This window comes from Pagrus pagrus, assembly GCF_965226575.1.
Source record: "Pagrus pagrus genome assembly, chromosome: 21".
Lineage (NCBI taxonomy): Eukaryota > Metazoa > Chordata > Actinopteri > Spariformes > Sparidae > Pagrus > Pagrus pagrus.
This window is the reverse complement of record NC_140208.1, coordinates 18,011,103-18,029,750: the sequence shown is the minus strand read 5'-3', so window position 1 is coordinate 18,029,750 and position 18,648 is coordinate 18,011,103. Positions and strand designations below refer to the sequence as shown.

The 18,648-nt window shown below is 40.9% G+C and overlaps 2 protein-coding genes across 2 annotated transcripts; both read left to right on the top strand.

Annotated features, from left to right (window-relative positions):
• Positions 1 to 212: 212 nt before the first annotated feature.
• Positions 213 to 5,350, top strand: LOC311250374 (uncharacterized protein). Its single transcript, XM_084342015.1, has 8 exons — positions 213 to 301; positions 532 to 667; positions 1,180 to 1,257; positions 2,713 to 2,763; positions 2,944 to 2,994; positions 3,104 to 3,154; positions 3,404 to 3,433; positions 4,068 to 5,350. The coding sequence occupies exons 2-8, from the start codon at positions 622 to 624 to the stop codon at positions 4,784 to 4,786; spliced, it is 1,026 nt and encodes a 341-aa protein (XP_084198141.1). The 5' UTR covers positions 213 to 301; positions 532 to 621; the 3' UTR covers positions 4,787 to 5,350.
• A 2,722-nt stretch (positions 5,351 to 8,072) lies between these two features.
• On the top strand, positions 8,073 to 18,118 carry josd1 (Josephin domain containing 1). The gene is made up of 5 exons (XM_084342335.1): positions 8,073 to 8,239; positions 8,791 to 9,723; positions 9,820 to 9,948; positions 12,580 to 12,774; positions 15,448 to 18,118. Exons 2-5 carry the CDS (start codon positions 9,353 to 9,355, stop codon positions 15,545 to 15,547), a joined length of 795 nt encoding a protein of 264 aa, XP_084198461.1. The 5' UTR covers positions 8,073 to 8,239; positions 8,791 to 9,352; the 3' UTR covers positions 15,548 to 18,118.
• Positions 18,119 to 18,648: the final 530 nt, after the last annotated feature.

The following is an 18,648-nucleotide window of genomic DNA, read 5'->3' as shown; positions in this document are numbered from 1 at the left end:
CTGCACTTCTTAAGCTGCACTTCCAGTTCTTCTTGTAGCAGGAAAAAAGGTGTGTCCTTCCAAAATAAGACGACAGCATTATCAGCATACCGAGACCTTTTCACTGCATTGTGTTGCCACACAGCAGAATAAAGTAAGGGCAGTGTTCCTGTTGGGGGCAGGCCTACACAGGCAACTTGTTTCTACTCAACAGCAGGAAGAAGGGAGCATATACAACTTTGACCTCGTGTGAGTTGCGTCAGGGTTGATAGAGTGAAGGTAGATGGTATTCATGTGGGAGGATTTTCTGACAACACACCAGGTAATAACGCTGTAAGAACATTTCAACATAGCTGTGGGACTTATGTTGATATATGTCGAGTGTTTAATGCAAGGTTTACCCTGTCCTGAAGCTTTGCTACGTGTTTACATACAACTGATTGATTATGGAGCTTTTCCTTGTTGTGAAACTAGTTTTAATTTGAGTTTTTGTATAATCACATCGACGTTGCAAAATATTTGTCAACCCAGGTGTTATGTTCACCTTTTTAGGGCCTTTATTTTGCAAGTTCTGAGTAGAAGTGCTGTCACATATTCCTGCTACCTTTACACCGCCTGAAGGGCTGTCAACTACAGAGAGACATGGAGTGTCAGTGTCCACAGGAGAACTCTGAGGATGCTGTTACAGGTGAGACTCATCAAACATAATGTAGTTCCTAAAGACATTAAAGATGTCTGCATTACTTTATAGGGATCATACAACATATTTATATTTTAACTTGTAATAAATTGTTCATTACTCGCTTATTGGTTGTAACATTGTATCATGGTTGCAAATACCAAACCAAGCAAAATCTGTTTGACTTATTACTTTTCAAAATAAACATAAGCAAATAATTTTTCAGTTATAACTAGATAAGTATGAACAAAACAGCATTTTCATGCTGATTATTAAATATTACATTTGAAACAGTTTTCTACACAGCTGCTGTGAGCTGCCATATTTAAAAACTGTGCTTAAGTTTCCTGTATCGATCCAATCCTGAACTGAATAAGTGATGTCAGCCTTTACTTATAAAGATACTTATAAGGAGTATTTCATTCTGGAGTTCACATGTGGGTGAAAGGTAAACCCCATGATAAGTTGTGTACAACGTTGCAATACTAATGTTATTCTCCCCTTTCCTCCACTCTGTTCAGGCTGGTGGATGAACAGCAACAGTGTCCAGATGGGAGCTTTTACTGTGGTGGGGTATCTTCTCTACAGATTCTCACAGAGTCAGTCCCTCACCGACACACACGTTCACATTCATTTAAAACAAAACAAAACCGACAATTCCCCTTACATATAGCCATATTGTTTCTCTAATTGATTGACCTGTCCTCCTCAGAGATAAAGTCTTAACTAGAAATCACAGAAAATCTAAAACACATCCAATGAAAAGACCAAGGCCAACAATTAATTAATTCTACTAACAAGCCTTTTCTGTGTGGCTGGATTCCTCTGTGCCTCCATTGTTGTCAAAAACTTATGAAACATACTTAAAAGAGCCACGCCATCATAATGAACGTGGGTGCTTTAGTTTAAATGCAGTTAAAGCAACATTATGTTGTAATTTGTATTTTGTGCGTTTTGGCGGCTCCAACTGTCTCTTTCTCTCTTCTTTGCTTCCTGCATCAGCGTTATTTTTGTTCACTTCACCCGTCATGATGTCCGTAACAGCTGCTAAGCCCGGTACCGTTGCCCACCGTTCCTCCTCTTCCGGGTGGACCACTGTATCACTTGTAGCTACAGTACGCAGCAGTTATAGGTTGTTTTCAGGAAACTCTGTAAATCACAGAGCATTGAGGCAGAGCATCAGAGGGAAAACTAGAGGACATTTTATAAAATATGTTTCAGTTTTACCAAAATCAGTGATGGTGCTGTGTGGTGTACTGCAATACATTGTGCACCGTACTCCTACCCGCTCACTGAACTTATACAGCACAGAAGAAAGCGATAGGGGTGGCTGAAAATGAGACGCCATTCATCCTATTATAAGTCACTGCAACATTACAATGATTTTGACGCTGATATTTTAAGGTATAATAGTTACATATTGTTGCTTTAACCAAACATACTGCAGTCTGCTGCTGACCTGGTGCACTAAATGTGAACCAGTCCGCTGCTAAAAATAGTTCTCAACAAATGCACCATTAACTCCTCCAACTAGCATTTGCTTAAAGCAACAATGCCTAGCTGTTTTAGTAAATGACTGAGCCTGTTTTTTAAAAAACAAAATCAAACAACGTACAGAGTTTGTGACCTGTTTTAAAGATTCACATCTCTAACAGGAACAAATTGCCTTTGGGCTGAGCGCCACAGACATGATAAGAAAGTTAAAAAGCATTATGAATTATTTATGCATAGATACACACCAGGAACCACAAAAGGTTTTTAATTCACTAGAGAGTATCCTGTTTGCCCTCGAGATTTTTTCGTGCCGAGATGATATTAAAATTAAGTTTTTTCCTGATTGTTTGAATTATAATTTGCTGCTGGTTTATTGAATTAGAGAAATCTGTACAGTGAGGGCAGTTTGCAGGATCTGAACTTTAATGTCTTTGATTTGTAGATTCACCTTCAGTTAGATGCTTTCATCAGCAAATCGGGGTTCTGTTTTGTCACGGATTATGTCTTCGAATTTACAGTATTTATCTGATCATACTGATTGTGGTCTGTTTTCCCTGCAGCACTACCAGCTCTGATCCGGTGGCCGATTCGTCTGTTCTGCTCTCTGACTGGTGAGTTTAGTTTGGGTGATCAATCAGAGGCCAGAGGTAACGGCCTGGTTTTAGCTGACAGCACACAAAACTAAGGTTGCCATCAATATGATAGATGAAATACCTCTGTTATCCTGTCATGTTTGTGTGTGATGTGAAATAAAATCACCAGACCGAGAACATGTGTTGTTTCTACCCCAGGTCTGTCAGCTCTTTGGGGCTGGGTGAGCCACCTCATGGGAACCCTTCGTGGTACAAAATATACATCCCTCATATCTCACCCACAGGAATAAAACACAAATACCACCTATGAATAAAAAAAGTCAGATGCTAACTTTTCTATCTATGTCTTGTGTCTCAGTAATCGAGAGCCTGTTTAAATGGCTGCGTCGGATTTGGCGGTTTTTCGAAGGTGAGTGCTGCCTGCATCTGTTCTGGGATGTTGTTTACTCTTCGCTGTGTGCTTCGAATCGACTTTTTAAGTGAAGGTAAACAGGTCAGGAGAAGTTTACAACTTGAGTGGGTAGAGGAAGTGACTCAGAAACTCAGCAGACACATGACAGCAATTTAGTATCTCAAGGGACTGGAACTATTTTAGTGACAGATCTAGGTAATAATTACAGGCCTATAATAACTGTCTTTCAATCTGCTCCTCCATCAGGATTTTCCTCCAAGTTCAAGTCAAACACAGGTCAGTTCACCATAACCTGTTACCATTCCTGGGAATGTATGTAAAATTATCCTAATTATCCTTTTTAAAGTTTATAAGCTGATTTTTTCCCAAGCTTCCGCATATAACTATATAAACTTGCATGGTTTTCCTATCTTAGGGCTTTATACTAATATAAACTATATATTGCTGGATTTGAAATCTCATTTGCTACTTGGTGCATCAATCATCCAGGGGCTGGCATGTAAGTGGCTCAGGAGTAAGGAGAAAGAAGAGAGAGTGGGTCACTTGTCTACACAATCACTCATTGGCTGTTGTAGGATCTATGGTGGGCATATAAACTCAGATCTGCTCAAATGAACTGTCAATCAAATGGCTACCTTTTCCGGTGTACAGGGATTACTGCATCTGCTGTGAAATTAGAGTGTTTTCACAGCTAGAAGCATGAAAACGCATCCGCAATAAAAAAATTAAAAAAATTGGCCATTTTGTCACCATTAAATCTTCGAATACTGTGTTTTGGAGTGAATATAGTGCAATATTTTGGGGGCGGGGTCGGGGGTTCTGCTTTCTCTTGCTTGTTCTGGGCTGAGAATCACAGCTTTTCTCTAAAGTGATTTATTATTTATCTGATAAACACTTGTGACTTTTGCAGGGCCATCTAATGAATCAGAGACCCGCAACGGTTCCAACAAATCTAACTTGAGGCTGATCCTTTTGGGGCCTGCCGGTGGAGGACGGACCTCCCTGGCACAGACTTTGTTGGGCAACAATGAGACAAGAACACCCATGGGTCCCCTAATGGAGAGTACCAAGAGATGTACAGTAATGGATGGTGAAGAGGTTACAGTGATCGACACCCCAGACCTTTTGGGGCCATCATTGGGGAGCAGCATGAGAGCCAGGGAAGCTCTGAGGAGCCTCCAGCTCACCAGTCCTGGACCACATGCCTTCCTGCTGGTGATCCGCGCTCCTGCCTCCAGCGTTGGTATCGATCAGGATGGGGCCCAGGCGATCCAAACCACCCTTGAACTGTTTGGAGACGATGTCGCGGGGTACATCATCCCAGTGCTCACCCATGCAGACCGTCTGGGTAGAAGGCGCACTGTAGATCAGCTGCTGGATGTGGACACTGGAAGTCTGAAAAAGGCTCTGTCTCTATGCGTCCAGAGGCCAGAGCTGGTGGACAACAGGCCAGAGTGCCCCCTGGAGGAGCAGAGTGCGATGCGCAGACAGCTGATAGGGCATGCGATGGAGATGAAGACACAGAGGGGACATTTTGTCCACGAGCTGCAGAGGAGGGAGGACCACATCAGAGAGGAGCTGCTAGCTGACATGTCCTCTGCACTGGCTGGAAAACTGGGACACATGTAAATGAGAGGGAGAGATTGTGTCGTTGGTCTTTGTGACAGTTGTCGGGGTGTTGAAAACATAAGCAGGCAGGATTCACCCAAGTGTTAAATGTGCAATTTTGGCTTTAAGAGTGCAAGGGTGAGTCTTTGACTGAGGTCACTCTGCTGGTTTACCACTGTCCCAATGAATTTACTACCTCTGGCCGCCTTTTGGTTTTCAACATGCCACAGATGCTTTTGGTTACTTATGATGTTCACATACACATTTAATTTTCCCATCCTGGGGTGTTGTAATTCTTTGATGACCTGTTTATTCTTTTGTATATGCCTGTGTTTTCCTCCTCTGCTCCAGTGCTTTGCCCTCCCCTGTCTTTCATAATTTATAAGAGTTATCAAACTTTAAAGATGGCCAGGGAAAATAAACTGAAGTCATATTGGGACTAGAGTTCAAACTCTGTGCTGTCTCCAGGAGCCTCTGAAACAGCATTTAGACCAAGAAATTGCCTAAATAAAGAAATGTAATTGCTAGTTTTATGGACTGAATTTAAGTTGGTGTGAACATTAAAAACATAATTTTGGCAACAGATGACAGTGACAAGTTGATATATGGTACAATAATCTGTGATTTAATATATCAGTCTAGCTTTAATTGTGACATATTAATAGCATCTTTACTTCACAAGTATACAATATGTTGTCAATGTAATGCAGTGGAAACCCACTTTAATTGTTGTGGAGTTGAGGTTGCCCACATTTTTATGACCTGAAACACAAATTAGATTCATAAAGCACATGGGCCATGTGGTTAGAGAGAGCATTCAACATAACAGTATAGCACCCTCAACAGACCAATCAGGTTCCTCATGGGCATGATGATATAACACCCACTGGTCTGCTGTTCTTGTTCCACGGCTGACCTCTGACCTGAGAAAAGACAAAATTGTTGAAAAGTGGTTTGATCTTAACCGGATATGTCTGGAAGATATTGGACTTTCAGTCCAGCACTTTTTCTTTAATTGAAAAACACTCGACCTTCTCTTTCAGCACAAAAGCTGCACACAATACCAGCATTTCTAAGCTTATTAAATTTGAGGCTACTGACCACCGAATCAAGTGACTCCTCTAATTCAAAATGGTCACTCATTGTGCCAAACGTAATGAGGATTTACACCAAACTCTGCTTTTTAGCCACTTTTAGCTCACATTCAGACGAGTTAGCAGACCACAGTAGAGCTAAAAATAAATTGAGTAATATGGACACAATCACCATCAAAGGGATGACAATATGTTCTTGTGTCTGCTCTTTGCTAACATTTGGGCCATAACAACTTACTAAGCTCAGAGTCGTGTTTGTTTTGCCCCCTATTGGTCAAAAAATACTAAGTGCAGCTTTAAAGTCAGTTCTGGTTGATTTGGTGATTGCAAATGTATCACTGAAAAAGTGCATATTTTTAAGCAACAGTCAAAAGATCGACAGAAGAGGAACAACTCCTTTATGTTTTCGCAGTGTTGCCAAAGAAACCATGGGCTGAAGTGATTCATTGTGTCACATTGTTTTAATAAGGGAGACAAGAGAAGACCATCAACAATGTCATCATTATGTTAAGTATATCCTGGAAGCAGCTCTTGTGTTCCACGTCAACCCCAGTAGATGAATCCATTGTTTCCTGTGGATCCCCTGTGCATAGTATGCAATTTGAATTCTGCACAAGAAATGCAGAGTCAGTCACAATGAGGCTACTATATAAAGATGCAATGAAGGAATGCAAATACATTCAGTGGCTATCGCTGAAAAGATATCTGCCACAGATACCATCAAAACATTAGATTTGATAGACTAAAAAACTTAAGATGAATATTAGTACATTTTGATATCTGGTCAGATGACTTGGAGGCAATTCAGCTTGCTGCAAATACATAAATAAATAAATATTCCTACTTTATTCCTTACATTGTGACCCTCAGAATTACATCAAATGAAAGTACTCGTTTTTGCCACTGACAGGCTGAAGTTGTTATTCAAAGTGTCTTACAACATTACAGAGACGAATCCAATGGAGATACACCTTTTTTCTAATAATAAGACCCTTTGTATAACCAGAAACACAAGTCTCGCTCTGAAATCTCACAAGATGAATTGTTACAGTTGTTGCCTCATCAAGATTGTCAAAATCAGTTAATCAGCCATGACTTTAGAAATAAATATTTGCCTTGCATTTCCTTTAAGTAAGCTCCAAAGCCCTCTCTCAAACTTCTTACTCAAGTTTTCACCGCTGTCCTCCTGCAACAACTACACTCTTGTGTAAACCTGGGGGGCATGACACACCAGGCCGATGGTCAGCAGTTGGCCAGTTGGGGCCGTCGGTGAGTGTGTGTGGCCCTAGTTTTTGTTTTGTGTCCCGCACCAATGGCACACATCAGTACAGTGGATGCGGTGAAGCCTGTCGGTTGGAGAAATCACTCTGATTAGCTGCTCAGCTAAGTGAATCAGTGCACAAGAAGAGAAATGGAAAAACAAAACAAAAGGAAAGCCTCCGAGCCTTTTGCTTTAGTATCCATGATCTCACCCATTCAGAGGTGTTCCTCCTTATGTTTTGCCTCTCCCTCTTTGCCAATGCCATTTGCAACTTGTTATCAGACATATTCTCGATAGGATGTCGCTATATTAGTGAGAGTGCTGTGAAAGCAACAAAAAGCTAGTTAGTCATCGGATGTAGTCTTTGCGGTGTGTTCAACTGCAGCTTTTTCAACCTAGACACAGGTGACAATAGGCAACGTAATAGTCGGCCTCTAGTTTCTTGATGTCAGTGTGGGGGTCAGTTTTAAAGTGACCAAATTTGCCCTCTAAGCTCTGTTTTAGTCCCCACCATCTGAAGAATACAAGTCTCTTTAGCTGCTAAACAATTAAAAACCAAAACAATTCGCTAAAAGAGGCTGAAAAGCTCCACGAATCTCAGTGAAACTGCAGAGTCGGGAAGATAATAATCTGTGACTTCTCAGTCATGTGATCCATCGCTGATCTGTAAAATATTGGTTACAGACACTTTAAGCATTCAGTAGTCAGAAAAACAAACTGAACTTTATCGTGTTAAAAACTTTTTTGTAGATCACTGCTGCAGACAGGATGCAAAGCAGCATTGTTTTATACATTCACTTGTGTATTTTCAACATGTTCATGAAGAATAAGGTTGGACATATAGGGTTTCGCAGTCTCAGGGGAGGGACTGCTCCGCTGTCTACTGACGCAGGCGGTGACAGCAATATGGAGCCAGGGAGACGCCACTGCGCATGTCCGCGTGTGCACGGACGGAGAGAGAGACAGACCATAGACAGAGAGAAAGAGAGAGCTGTAGCAGGGGAAAACTGGCAAAGACAAAGGACTGAACAGTGTTTAGGCAAACAGCGGAGGGTAGACTGAGTTTTTAGACCGGTTTGTGATAGTCCCGCTGTGACACCACCGTCGGGAAGCGGCCAGGTAAGTGCTCGGTGTGAGAAAACGAAGTTATAAGACGTGAAGGAAGCGTTGTGCTTGTGTTTGCTGTTAGACAGGAGTCACGTAGAGCAGCCAGAAGATTAACGCCAAATATCTGTTACTATCATGGATTAAATGCATCTGTACGTGTGTGGTTTCAGAGTGTAACATTGGCTGTGTCTCCTTAATGGACTCTAAGCTCTCTAATGTGTGTGTGTGGTTGTGTACGGGGCTGTTGTTGTCATATTTTGCTAGCTTACTTACAACAGCCTGCTTCCTCTATCCAATCCAAGCTGCTGGAAATGTTTACCTTCTGCTCATTTTAGAGTCTGCTGACCAAGAGGAGGTTGGAGCAGCTTATAATATGATCTCGGCTATCTATCATTACCAACAACAGCATTAGCATTGTTATAAAGTGTTGTTTAAGGTGTCTTCCTGCTGTTCAGATAAAAAAAAAAAATGCAGTTGTTAGAGGTCATTTTGGACTCTGCTAACTTGTGATGGGAATTTGGGACCATGTTTGTTAATTTTAAATGAGACTTTCTTTCTTTTAGGTGTTTTCAGTCACTGCTCGGCATCAAATCCCCTCTCGTGTGTGTTCCAGTGGAAGTGACGCTTCATGGTCAGCAGCCTGGTGATGGAAAGAACTGCAAAGCTATAGGCTCGGTGACTGGATGGAAAGAGCTGTCAACGCGCTCACAGACGATGGAGGAAGTGGAAATGCAAAGACAGCAGTGGCAGTTTGATTGATGACACCGCTCTGGTGTTGTTGGAGGAGTGATCTTTCATTTGGGAGCATCTGGAGTATCTTTGTTAAGATTTTGAGTTGCGTTTTTTTCACCCCCGCCCTCCTGCTGACCTTTCGTCACATCTCTCCTTTAGAGCGAGCAGGTGCTGCTTTGTTAAACAGCCACAGGTCTTATTCACCTTGCAACCCCCTCCTCTCCCCCGACCGCGCATCCAGAGCCACAAGCCTCCTCTCTTCTCTGAGAGGTTGCCATGGCAGTGGTTGTCATGATGCCGATGTAGCATCCTGAAGGAAGTAGTTGTGGAGGTAGTGGTGGAGCCGGAGGAGGCGGTGCCGGCGGCGGCAGCGGTGGAGGTGGTGTTGAAGGGATGGGGAGCGCTCCGTATCCAGCCGGTGAGTGGAAGGGGAAGGGGCGAGGCGGCCTGCAAGAGCTGGGCTGCATGCGCTGGAAGGTCAGCAAGCAGAAAGGTGGCGGTGGAGGAGGGGAGGTTGTGGCGGTGGGAGTGGAGGAGAGGAGGTCCAGGGATCCCACGGACTCTCAGCAGCAGCAGCAGCAGCAGGATCTCTCATCCTCCTCTTCCTCCCTCACCCCCCCATTGCCTCCCCAAGCCTCTCTGACACCTCCGGCCATTTATCATGAGAAGCAGCGGAGGGAGCTGTGCGCCCTGCACGCGCTCAATAACGTCTTCCAGGACGGGACGGCCTTCAGTAGGGACACCCTGCAGGAGATATACCAGAGGTGGGGAAGCTGGTGTATCAATCTAAGTCAATAATTACCTTGTGTGTATGAAATGTTGTGGATAATCCGTTCATGTCTCTCCACAACTTGTTGCAGGCTTTCTCCCAGCACTCTGGTGACACCTCACAAGAAGAGCATGCTGGGAAATGGGAACTATGATGTTAATGTCATTATGGCAGCCTTGCAGACCCGAGGGTTTGAGGCAGTTTGGTGGGATAAAAGAAGGTATGTAAGGCTGATGCTGCAAACTTTAATTTCTCTTGTTATTTTTGCACAGTAATGTTTTGATTTATTTTTAGACGTCTTTTCACCCTAGTTTAGATCAATTATTACGTAACAGCTGCTGAATATCTTAATATTCTGTCGTTGCTGTTTCCCTAAATGATCAATACGAGGATCAAACAGATGTTTATTTTCTGTGAATACACGTGATGACAGCAAAAAAATCAAACAACCATTGTCAGCTGTTACATCTGCAGTATAGCAGAATCCACTTCAATCATAGAATGTAAACATGAGGGAGATGTTGTGAAGAGGCTCCCTGTGTCCTCATCTGCACCTCAGCCGCATAATCAGCAGCGCCTTGAATGATCTCTTTGACTAGTCAGCACTTCCATAGGTTAACAAAGTCTACGAGACAGTTTATCAGCATTCCTGTTTTTCTAATTAACAGGCTTGCATGACTGTTGAGGACCACAAGCTGCGACAGACTTGCTTTATCAGTGAAACGTTAATGTTATCAGAAAAGCCATATTCCTGTTTCTCTGTCTTGACCAGAACAGGAACTAAATCAAAGCTGACCCCTGATTTAGTGACAAAAACAACAATAGTGCTCTCTGTTGCTGATTGACACAGCAGTGGTTGTTCAACCTACAGCATGTGATTACAGCTCTTACATTTTTGTCATTGTAAATATTTAGGAGGGTCATGTTTTTAAAATACAATTACAATTACCGCTTAAATGCACAGTATGCAATTTCTGCTGCTTGAGGGGACTCTCGATCAAAACAAAAGTAGGAAGTAGCGTGGGATCATGGGAATTGTTGCCTTCAGTGTTGAACACCCCCCAGGCAGAAATGTTCATGGACGGGGTAAAGTTTTAGTCACGTTACATTTAGTCACATAACATTTAGTCACATTCTCCATTGAACATTGGTGTAAACATTTGGGATAACGTTATGACACAACTCAACAAAACATATAACAAAAGTTTAGTTGTTTTCAGACATTTTAATACAGAAATGTTACATATTACATCTTTAAACCTTCCTTTACAAATAAAAATCCAGTTTTGTGCAATAGTATCAGACGTTTTTGGTCAAAGTTGTGTGAATTACTGTGACCTGGATGACTGAGAACCTTCATCTCTATGAGGTTTAGTACATGTTGTACCATATAATTAATACATTTCATCATCTAGTAAATCAATATCGCCGTATCCCCCCATATAGCTTTACATGTTAACTTCATGGAAAACAGACCAAAGAAAACAATACAAAGGTGATATAACTGAAAAAACTACTAAATAAACACTTAAATAATAAAAAAAGACACATGACACTTAGCAATTTTCTTTGTTTTAGCTCCTTGTTTTTTGTTTTTGTACAGACAGTTTCATCTTAGTCTTAGAGGGCACCTTATAATTCAGTACATACGTATAGTGTAGACAGCTCCTTCTTTTTGAAAATCATTTACCCACTTTAGTATGTTTTATTTTCCAGCTGTATTAATGCGATGATGTATTGTCGAGGGCTTTTTGATATATTGTACGTCACAGAATTGTTCCTCTTGCTACCATGCTCCTATTGCTGCTGACTCTGTGATTCTTTCCCCTTTATGATAACTATCTTGGTTTCAAGATTTCAGGTTTCAATTCAGTTCATTGTCATATAATATGGAATTGAAAGGCTGGCAGTAGTGTATTTAAATAATCTTAAAGGGGAATTCCAGTATTTTTAACCCGGGCCCTATATTTACATGTTTTGGTGTGTAAATTATTCACACTTACCAAAAGTCTTGGAATCGGTCCAGTAGATCGCCTTAGCTGGCAGCTGCGAACCAGCTTCAATGGCTGCAATGTAATCCTTTGGGAAAACTTGGACTGTCATAGTTAGGTCCACTAAGAGGGCTTGATTTTTGCCACCTATATGGTGAGGTTATTATTCTAAGTGTCTGTAACCTTACGGATATGATTACTCTGTTGATAGGCTTATTTTTATTTATTTTTTTATTAATACCATCTTTAGTAACCAGAAACACAAGTCTCGCTTAAGGAGAAGTCTTGCTTTGAAATGCTGCGATAAGTAAGTTGTTGCAGGAAGACAACAGTGGAAACATGAGTCAAACGTTGCAGAGGAGTTTGGAGTCTACCTAGGGACTGCCAGCAAGAATATACTGACTATTAAACTGATTTTGACAATCTGCTGGTCTTCTTGAACAACACCACTTGCTTCTGGTTACAAAATAGATCTTACACTTAAAAAACAAGTCTATGGAATCATGTCTCTAATGTTGTTAGACACAGAATAACAATCTCAGTTTAAAAAATACCACTATTCCCTTTTAAACGTATAGTGTGCTAGAGAAAATGGTCAACGGTAAGGGATTATACAATTTGTATATAGTGGGATAAAAAAAACTGCAAAAGCATTTGTATAGTCAATTAAAACACGATGCATGACAAATGCCAGTAGACTCCATTTATAACTATAGTAAATTGCAAGTTGATACAGGTGCTTTGTCGTCCATTCCTCCATATTATTTTCTGACACCTTATCTCGCTGCTGAACCTCTGTGTCTGTGCTCCAACACAAAATACAAGTTTACAAACCACAAATGTTGTCTTCCCTCCTCCAGGGATGTAGGCAGCATCGAGCTGTCCAACGTGACCGGCTTCATTCTGAACGTGCCATCCAACCTGCGCTGGGGGCCTCTCCGTCTGCCGCTCAAACGCCAGCACTGGATAGGAGTCAGAGAGGTGGGAGGGGTCTATTACAACTTGGACTCCAAGCTGCGTAGCCCGCAACCCATCGGCAACCCGGATGAGCTCAGGTGAGAGTGATGTGTTTAAGCGCGTCTTCTTGCTGTGACAGCAATGATCAGAATATTATGTTAACCATTGTTATGGGATTTAGAATAATTGTGGATTCATCAGTGTGGAAATACACCACGTTTTTCCCTTTTCAGCGGCAGGGTGGTAATGGTGATCTATTATCTATTGTATTGGTCTGTCCAGATTGGACCAGGGTAAGATTTATTTATAACGATAGTATTGGCCAAATTGCTATGAAACTTGATATTCAGTTGGGTACTAAGCTGTCTGACTTAATCAACACTTTCTGCAGCTGTAAAAATGCCTCTCAGCTGTGAACGAATTCAAGGCTTTTACTGTGAAGCAGCAGTAGGAAGTGTTGGATGTGCAGTAGAGTAAAACTGCAGCACATTTGTTATTTTATAGTTGTCATTTCTAACAGTTAAATTTTCCTAAAATCTTGGTGAATGCCTTTACAGCGTTGTTGATTTTAAGGAATAGTTCAACATTTTGAGTAGGTGTCATCAGTTGATAAGGCCCAGAGTCAACTCGCATTTAGTCAGTTGCATCACTGCGCTTCTTTTTATTAGCTGCCGCATTGTACACAGAGTGACGCAGAAGCAACAGAATGGCAGAATGAGGTCTTAAAAAGACCTCACCAGAAAACTTAACAGTGATGGAAGTAGAGAGGGGTGACTTCTATGACTGTGGAAATCTGATATTTTCACATCACGGATGATGAACAAAGGTATTAAAGCGTGGGCCCTACAAGTTAAACAGGAGAGTTGAGTGTGGGATGGGTGTGAGGTGTGTTCAACTGACAGTAAGTCAGCAGGGGAGTGAATCATGCATTTTTCATATTTGTTAGTAAGGTATAAAGAATAGAATAGAATAACTCTTTATTGTGTGTGGAAATTTGTCTTGGGCTCTCCAAATACATGTAACAACAACATAAAAACAGATAAACAGTGACTAAAATAGACAAACAGACCAGATCACATTATACGTTATAACAGTTGATATCATGTTCATGGTTTACATCTCATCATTTCAGAAAATACATCAGTAATAATGTTTATTCTTTATAAACATGAACATAAAAGTATCTATATGAATGAATTAATCACATACACATGACAAATACATATGCCAAAGGGGGACCCCCCCTGAGTCAATGCATTTGTCTGAAGTGCCAGCTCTGAGTCAACTCTGAAAATCCAGAATCAGAAATAGCCCTGATTTGAGGAAATACACATTTCATATAAAAACATGCCAAGCTAAGCTAATCAGCTGCTGGCAGTAACTTCATATTTAGTTTACAGATATGAAAGAGGTATCAGTTCTCTTATCTAACTTTTGGCAACAAAAGGAATGAGTGAATTTCCTTAAATGTCAAACTATGCCTTTTAAAGCTGCAATAATTGTTTATATAAAAAAATATTTTGTATAAAAACAGTATATCAAATGACTATGTATAGTGTGAAAGCGGTTCGCTCATAGTGACAAACCCACAGAGAATTATCACCAGACTGGACAGCTCACCTCAGTGGAGTGCATTTTTTTAGCTCATTGTTTTGGACTTCTTGCCTTCAAATTCCACTCTTGTGTACCTTTTTTCCAGCAGCAGGAAAATTAGTCATTATCATTATAGTTCATTATCAAAGGTAAACCCCATGCAGAAGGATGTGGCTGGTAGCAGCACTTTGCAGCAGCGACAGTGTCTTTGTTGACCAGGGGCGAAAATCTGATGTCAACTTTGGAGGGGACAGTTACATGAGATTTGAGAGAAGGAGGACACTGAATGTAGTGCTGTAACTCTGCTAACAAACACTTTGTCAGCCTGTCGGATAAGGAACATCATGTTTCACTGCTGGCCTCTTTGACTGGCTCAAATCCAAACAGCTTGCAAACACTAGTTGATGTTACTGTAGCTAGCTAGCAAATTTCAGCTAGTATGTCTTGTATTTTAACGCAGCAAAAATGAAGATTGGTGACAACTGTAAACATGATTAATTGCAATGAGTGGTAGTTGTAAAGAAACTGTCTGTCTGACTGTCAGATTCTGAGAGTGGGCAGTGGGCAGTGGACAGTCGGTGGGGGTAAGTGGATCCAACCATTGTGAGGCACAGGGTGGGAGTCACAAACTTTTGAGACTTGAAAAAGTTCTATTTCATTTGTTGACATTACTTAGTTGTGTTTACAGTGGTATATTAGGGGTGACTCATCAGAGTCATGTCCCCCGACATCATGTGCTGCTTACACAGGCAATGTGGCTCTGGCGTAAAGCTTTTATAAACCTATTACATACAAACTGCCTGCCATTCAGACAAAGTTAGCAACTAGCTTGTGAACATAGTGGTGTATTAAACAGCTAATGAGCAAGATATTCCCATCTGGAGTTGGTGGAGACCAAAACAGGAGCAAAAAGGAGACTAAATATTAGTGTTACATTTATTAGGTAGCCAACGTGACCACTACTGCTGGGTGTGTAAACATGTTGACCATAACAACTTTAGAAACTCATACTGTGTTAATTTGTCTTTGCTGCCACTCAATGCCCAGATATTGAATTAGCAGCTTTAATTAGTTCTACCCTTTATATTGTCGGGTTTGCCTTTTTTATATAAATTGACAAAAAAAAGTTGGTCATCTTGCATTTCATCATTATAACTGTGGTTGCCACCTCATCACAGGAAGTTTCTACGCCAGCAGCTGCGAGGGAAGAACTGTGAACTCCTATTGGTCGTCTCAGAGGAAGTGGAGGCACACCAAACATGGCGTTCTGATGGCTAAGGGTTCAAGCAGCCGACCGTAGCTCCACCAGGGCCAACGGGCCAATCACAGAATGAAGAGGAGAGGACGTAGACTTGTGCACAGCCAATCACATGGATGCACACTTGCAGATGTATTTTTTCCCTTTTTTGGGTTTTGTTTACACAAACATTGCTGGACTCAATTAAGACGCAAAGCGATGAAGGAGGCAAACACTTACAGGGAGAATCAAAGAATCACAGTCCTTTACTCACAACACAGTTAAGACTTATAGAAAGTTACTCTTCTGTTTCTGCTATTCCTGTGTTTTTATATATATTGACTATTTTTCAATGTCAGTTTTGATCTGTTTATTGTTTTTTTCTTTTTACTGTTCAAGTTTCCAAAGTCATGGGAGATCAGGCTTAATGAAAAATGCTGTGTTTATCTGCCTGTCTCCCTCAGTGATCCTCCCCTGCTTCAGTCATGATGTTCGATGATGTGTCTCCGTGTTTCTGTCCCTCCCTTCATGTCGTGAATCTCTCTTTGTCCGTATCCTCCGTCCTTCACTTTCACCAAAGCGTGCCCTTCCTTTGCCTCAGTGTCACTCGATCTAACTCCTCCTGCTGCTCCTCCCTGTCCTTTTTTTCATATCACATGTCAAAATCAGTGATTTATCACGTTGCCAAATTTGTATTTCATCCACCTCCCAAACACTCCTGGCACAGTCTGAGCCTATACTGTACAGAGGCTGTGCTGACACAACAGTTTTATATGCAACACAGCAATGCAACACCCGGGCAAGCACTCCCTCTAGTGGAGGTTTGCCTCAGTTTCCTTTCAAGGAAGAAGTAAAAGCTTCATTCCTGCATTTTGTTTTAATTATTCACATCCAATTGTAATGAAGAGTTGTTGTAATCAAGGAAATAATGCAGTTCGAACGATGATCATCTTTCAGTAGAATTTAACTGTATCATGGTTTAATGTTTATCAAACTAGGCTGTGAGAAAACACATTTAAATGATCGATAAAATCAAGCTTTCCCTAAATATAAAATTACAGAAATTGGCCATACTTTGTGCAAAGTATAACAGCATGGCAGTTAACCTTTGACTGTGGGGAAAAAAAGCATATCAACTCACATTCTACTCACAAACTCGTTCAGGAGCTTTTGACCGCATCACTCATTCCTTATCAGCAAAACAAAGAAAATGAATTGGTTGCATTTTTGGTAATCTTTTAAATGTTTAAACCACATTCATTAATGATAGTAAACTGAATATCTTTGGGTTTTGGACTGATAATCAGACTAAAATCAAGCAATTTAAATTTATGAACTTGGGCTTTGTTGAAATGTGATGCATTTTTTACAATTTTGCTGACCAAATGAGTAAGAGATTATGAAGATAACCTTGAGTTGCAGCCCTAAGCAGCTGAAGTCAAAAGCTCCAGAACAAGCGAGTAAGTGATCTTCGAGTCTGGATTGTCGTAATAATCAATATAAGAGAGAAATGTTTTTTTTATTTGTCAATAGAAGCCACTCTTGCTTAATTAGAGCCACAATCATTTCTTGCACAGTGGTCAAATGACACCACACAGACAGATGAAAAAATAAGGGACGGTAATTTTGATTCATTGTTATATTTTTTCCCCCTTTGGCTCCACTCTGGTCCACAGGGTCACCCCCGCAGCAGCCCTCTGTAGCAAAGGAGCTCAGCTGATGCAGGGTTCTTCTTCTTCTTCTTCTTCTTCAACATCTCTTGTCAAACTTGCCAAACAGCTCTGAGAGGATGTCACAGTTTGTCCCACCACGTCATAAACAGTCAGCAGTGGTCTCTAATGTGCGATGTTTCAGTCTGAGGAGGGGTTTCGTGGGAAGTTGTCAGATGGAGTGCAGTGTGCCTGGGTAGAGAATAATGTAGAAAAAGAAAAGAGAAAGTTGAGGACTAGTGAGCACACGTCTAGTCAGATGTGTGTTTTGGTTGATTATTGTGAAATGAGCCTTATGAGAGAGTTTGTAGCTTTCAAATCTATTTGCTTAAGCGAAACTGTTATACTATACGTGTATTGTCTGTTAATGACAATATTGGCCTTAACTTGTTTACATAAGAAAATATTTGTTGCTCTAAAAGATTAAGAGGGGCTGTGCAGTTTGACGCCATTTCAGGAGATTTATTCCAAAGCACCAATTTATCGTAAAAATCTAGAGGAGAAACGGCTGAAGCTCATCCAATGTGATGTTTTCACTATTGCAGCCAAGGGCTTTATGCTTTATTTACAGTTGTTTGAAATAGTATGATTTTATAAAGACAAGATCATATGTTTTTCCAATGGTGCATGTCTTATTTTGGGATGATACTCTTTGATTCCAGCCCAGTCCGTAGACCTTTAATGTCATATCTAAGTGAACCTGAATCAAACATCAGAGAGCTTGTCATTCATTTGCTGAGATTCCCAATCACATCGTGGCTAGCATCTCACAGTTGTATTCAACATTTGATTTTTTGCCATGACAATCTTTCAGCCCTTAAACTGATTGTCACTGTATTTTTTTTGTTTTTGTATTATTTTGCATAGAAATAAAATGCTTATAATGGCACTTTATGTATAAGACACAGTGTGGGTGTTTTAAATGGGTCATTATTTGCTTGGAAAAAGTCATTGTCCCTCTTCTTCGCTTTGTTGTGGATGTTTTGGTTAGTAGTGGACAGTAATTAAAGGGTAACTCCACAAATTTCACACCTTAAAGTGTGTTTACGGGTCTTGGGGAGTACTACTGCATATGTGAAAAAGTCATATAAAGCTGCATGTAATCTAAAAAATGCCTCCAGTGATGTCACTCAGTTGCATTGCGGGTAATGTAGGTACAGGAGTTTGAAAAACAGTCCACTGTTCTAGCATTGCATACCTATAACTCATTATGGACAGTTTAAAAAGAAATGATCAAAACTGATATAGCAGAACCAGAGATATCTGGGACATTACCCACAATGCAACTAAGCCAGAGTGACATCACTGGAGGCAATTCATCAGATTACACACAGCTTTCTCTGAAGCCTCAAAAGGCTTTATACTACTTTTTCACTTTTGCTGTAGTACTCCCCAAGACCTGTAAACACACTTCATGTGTAAAATTGGTGGCA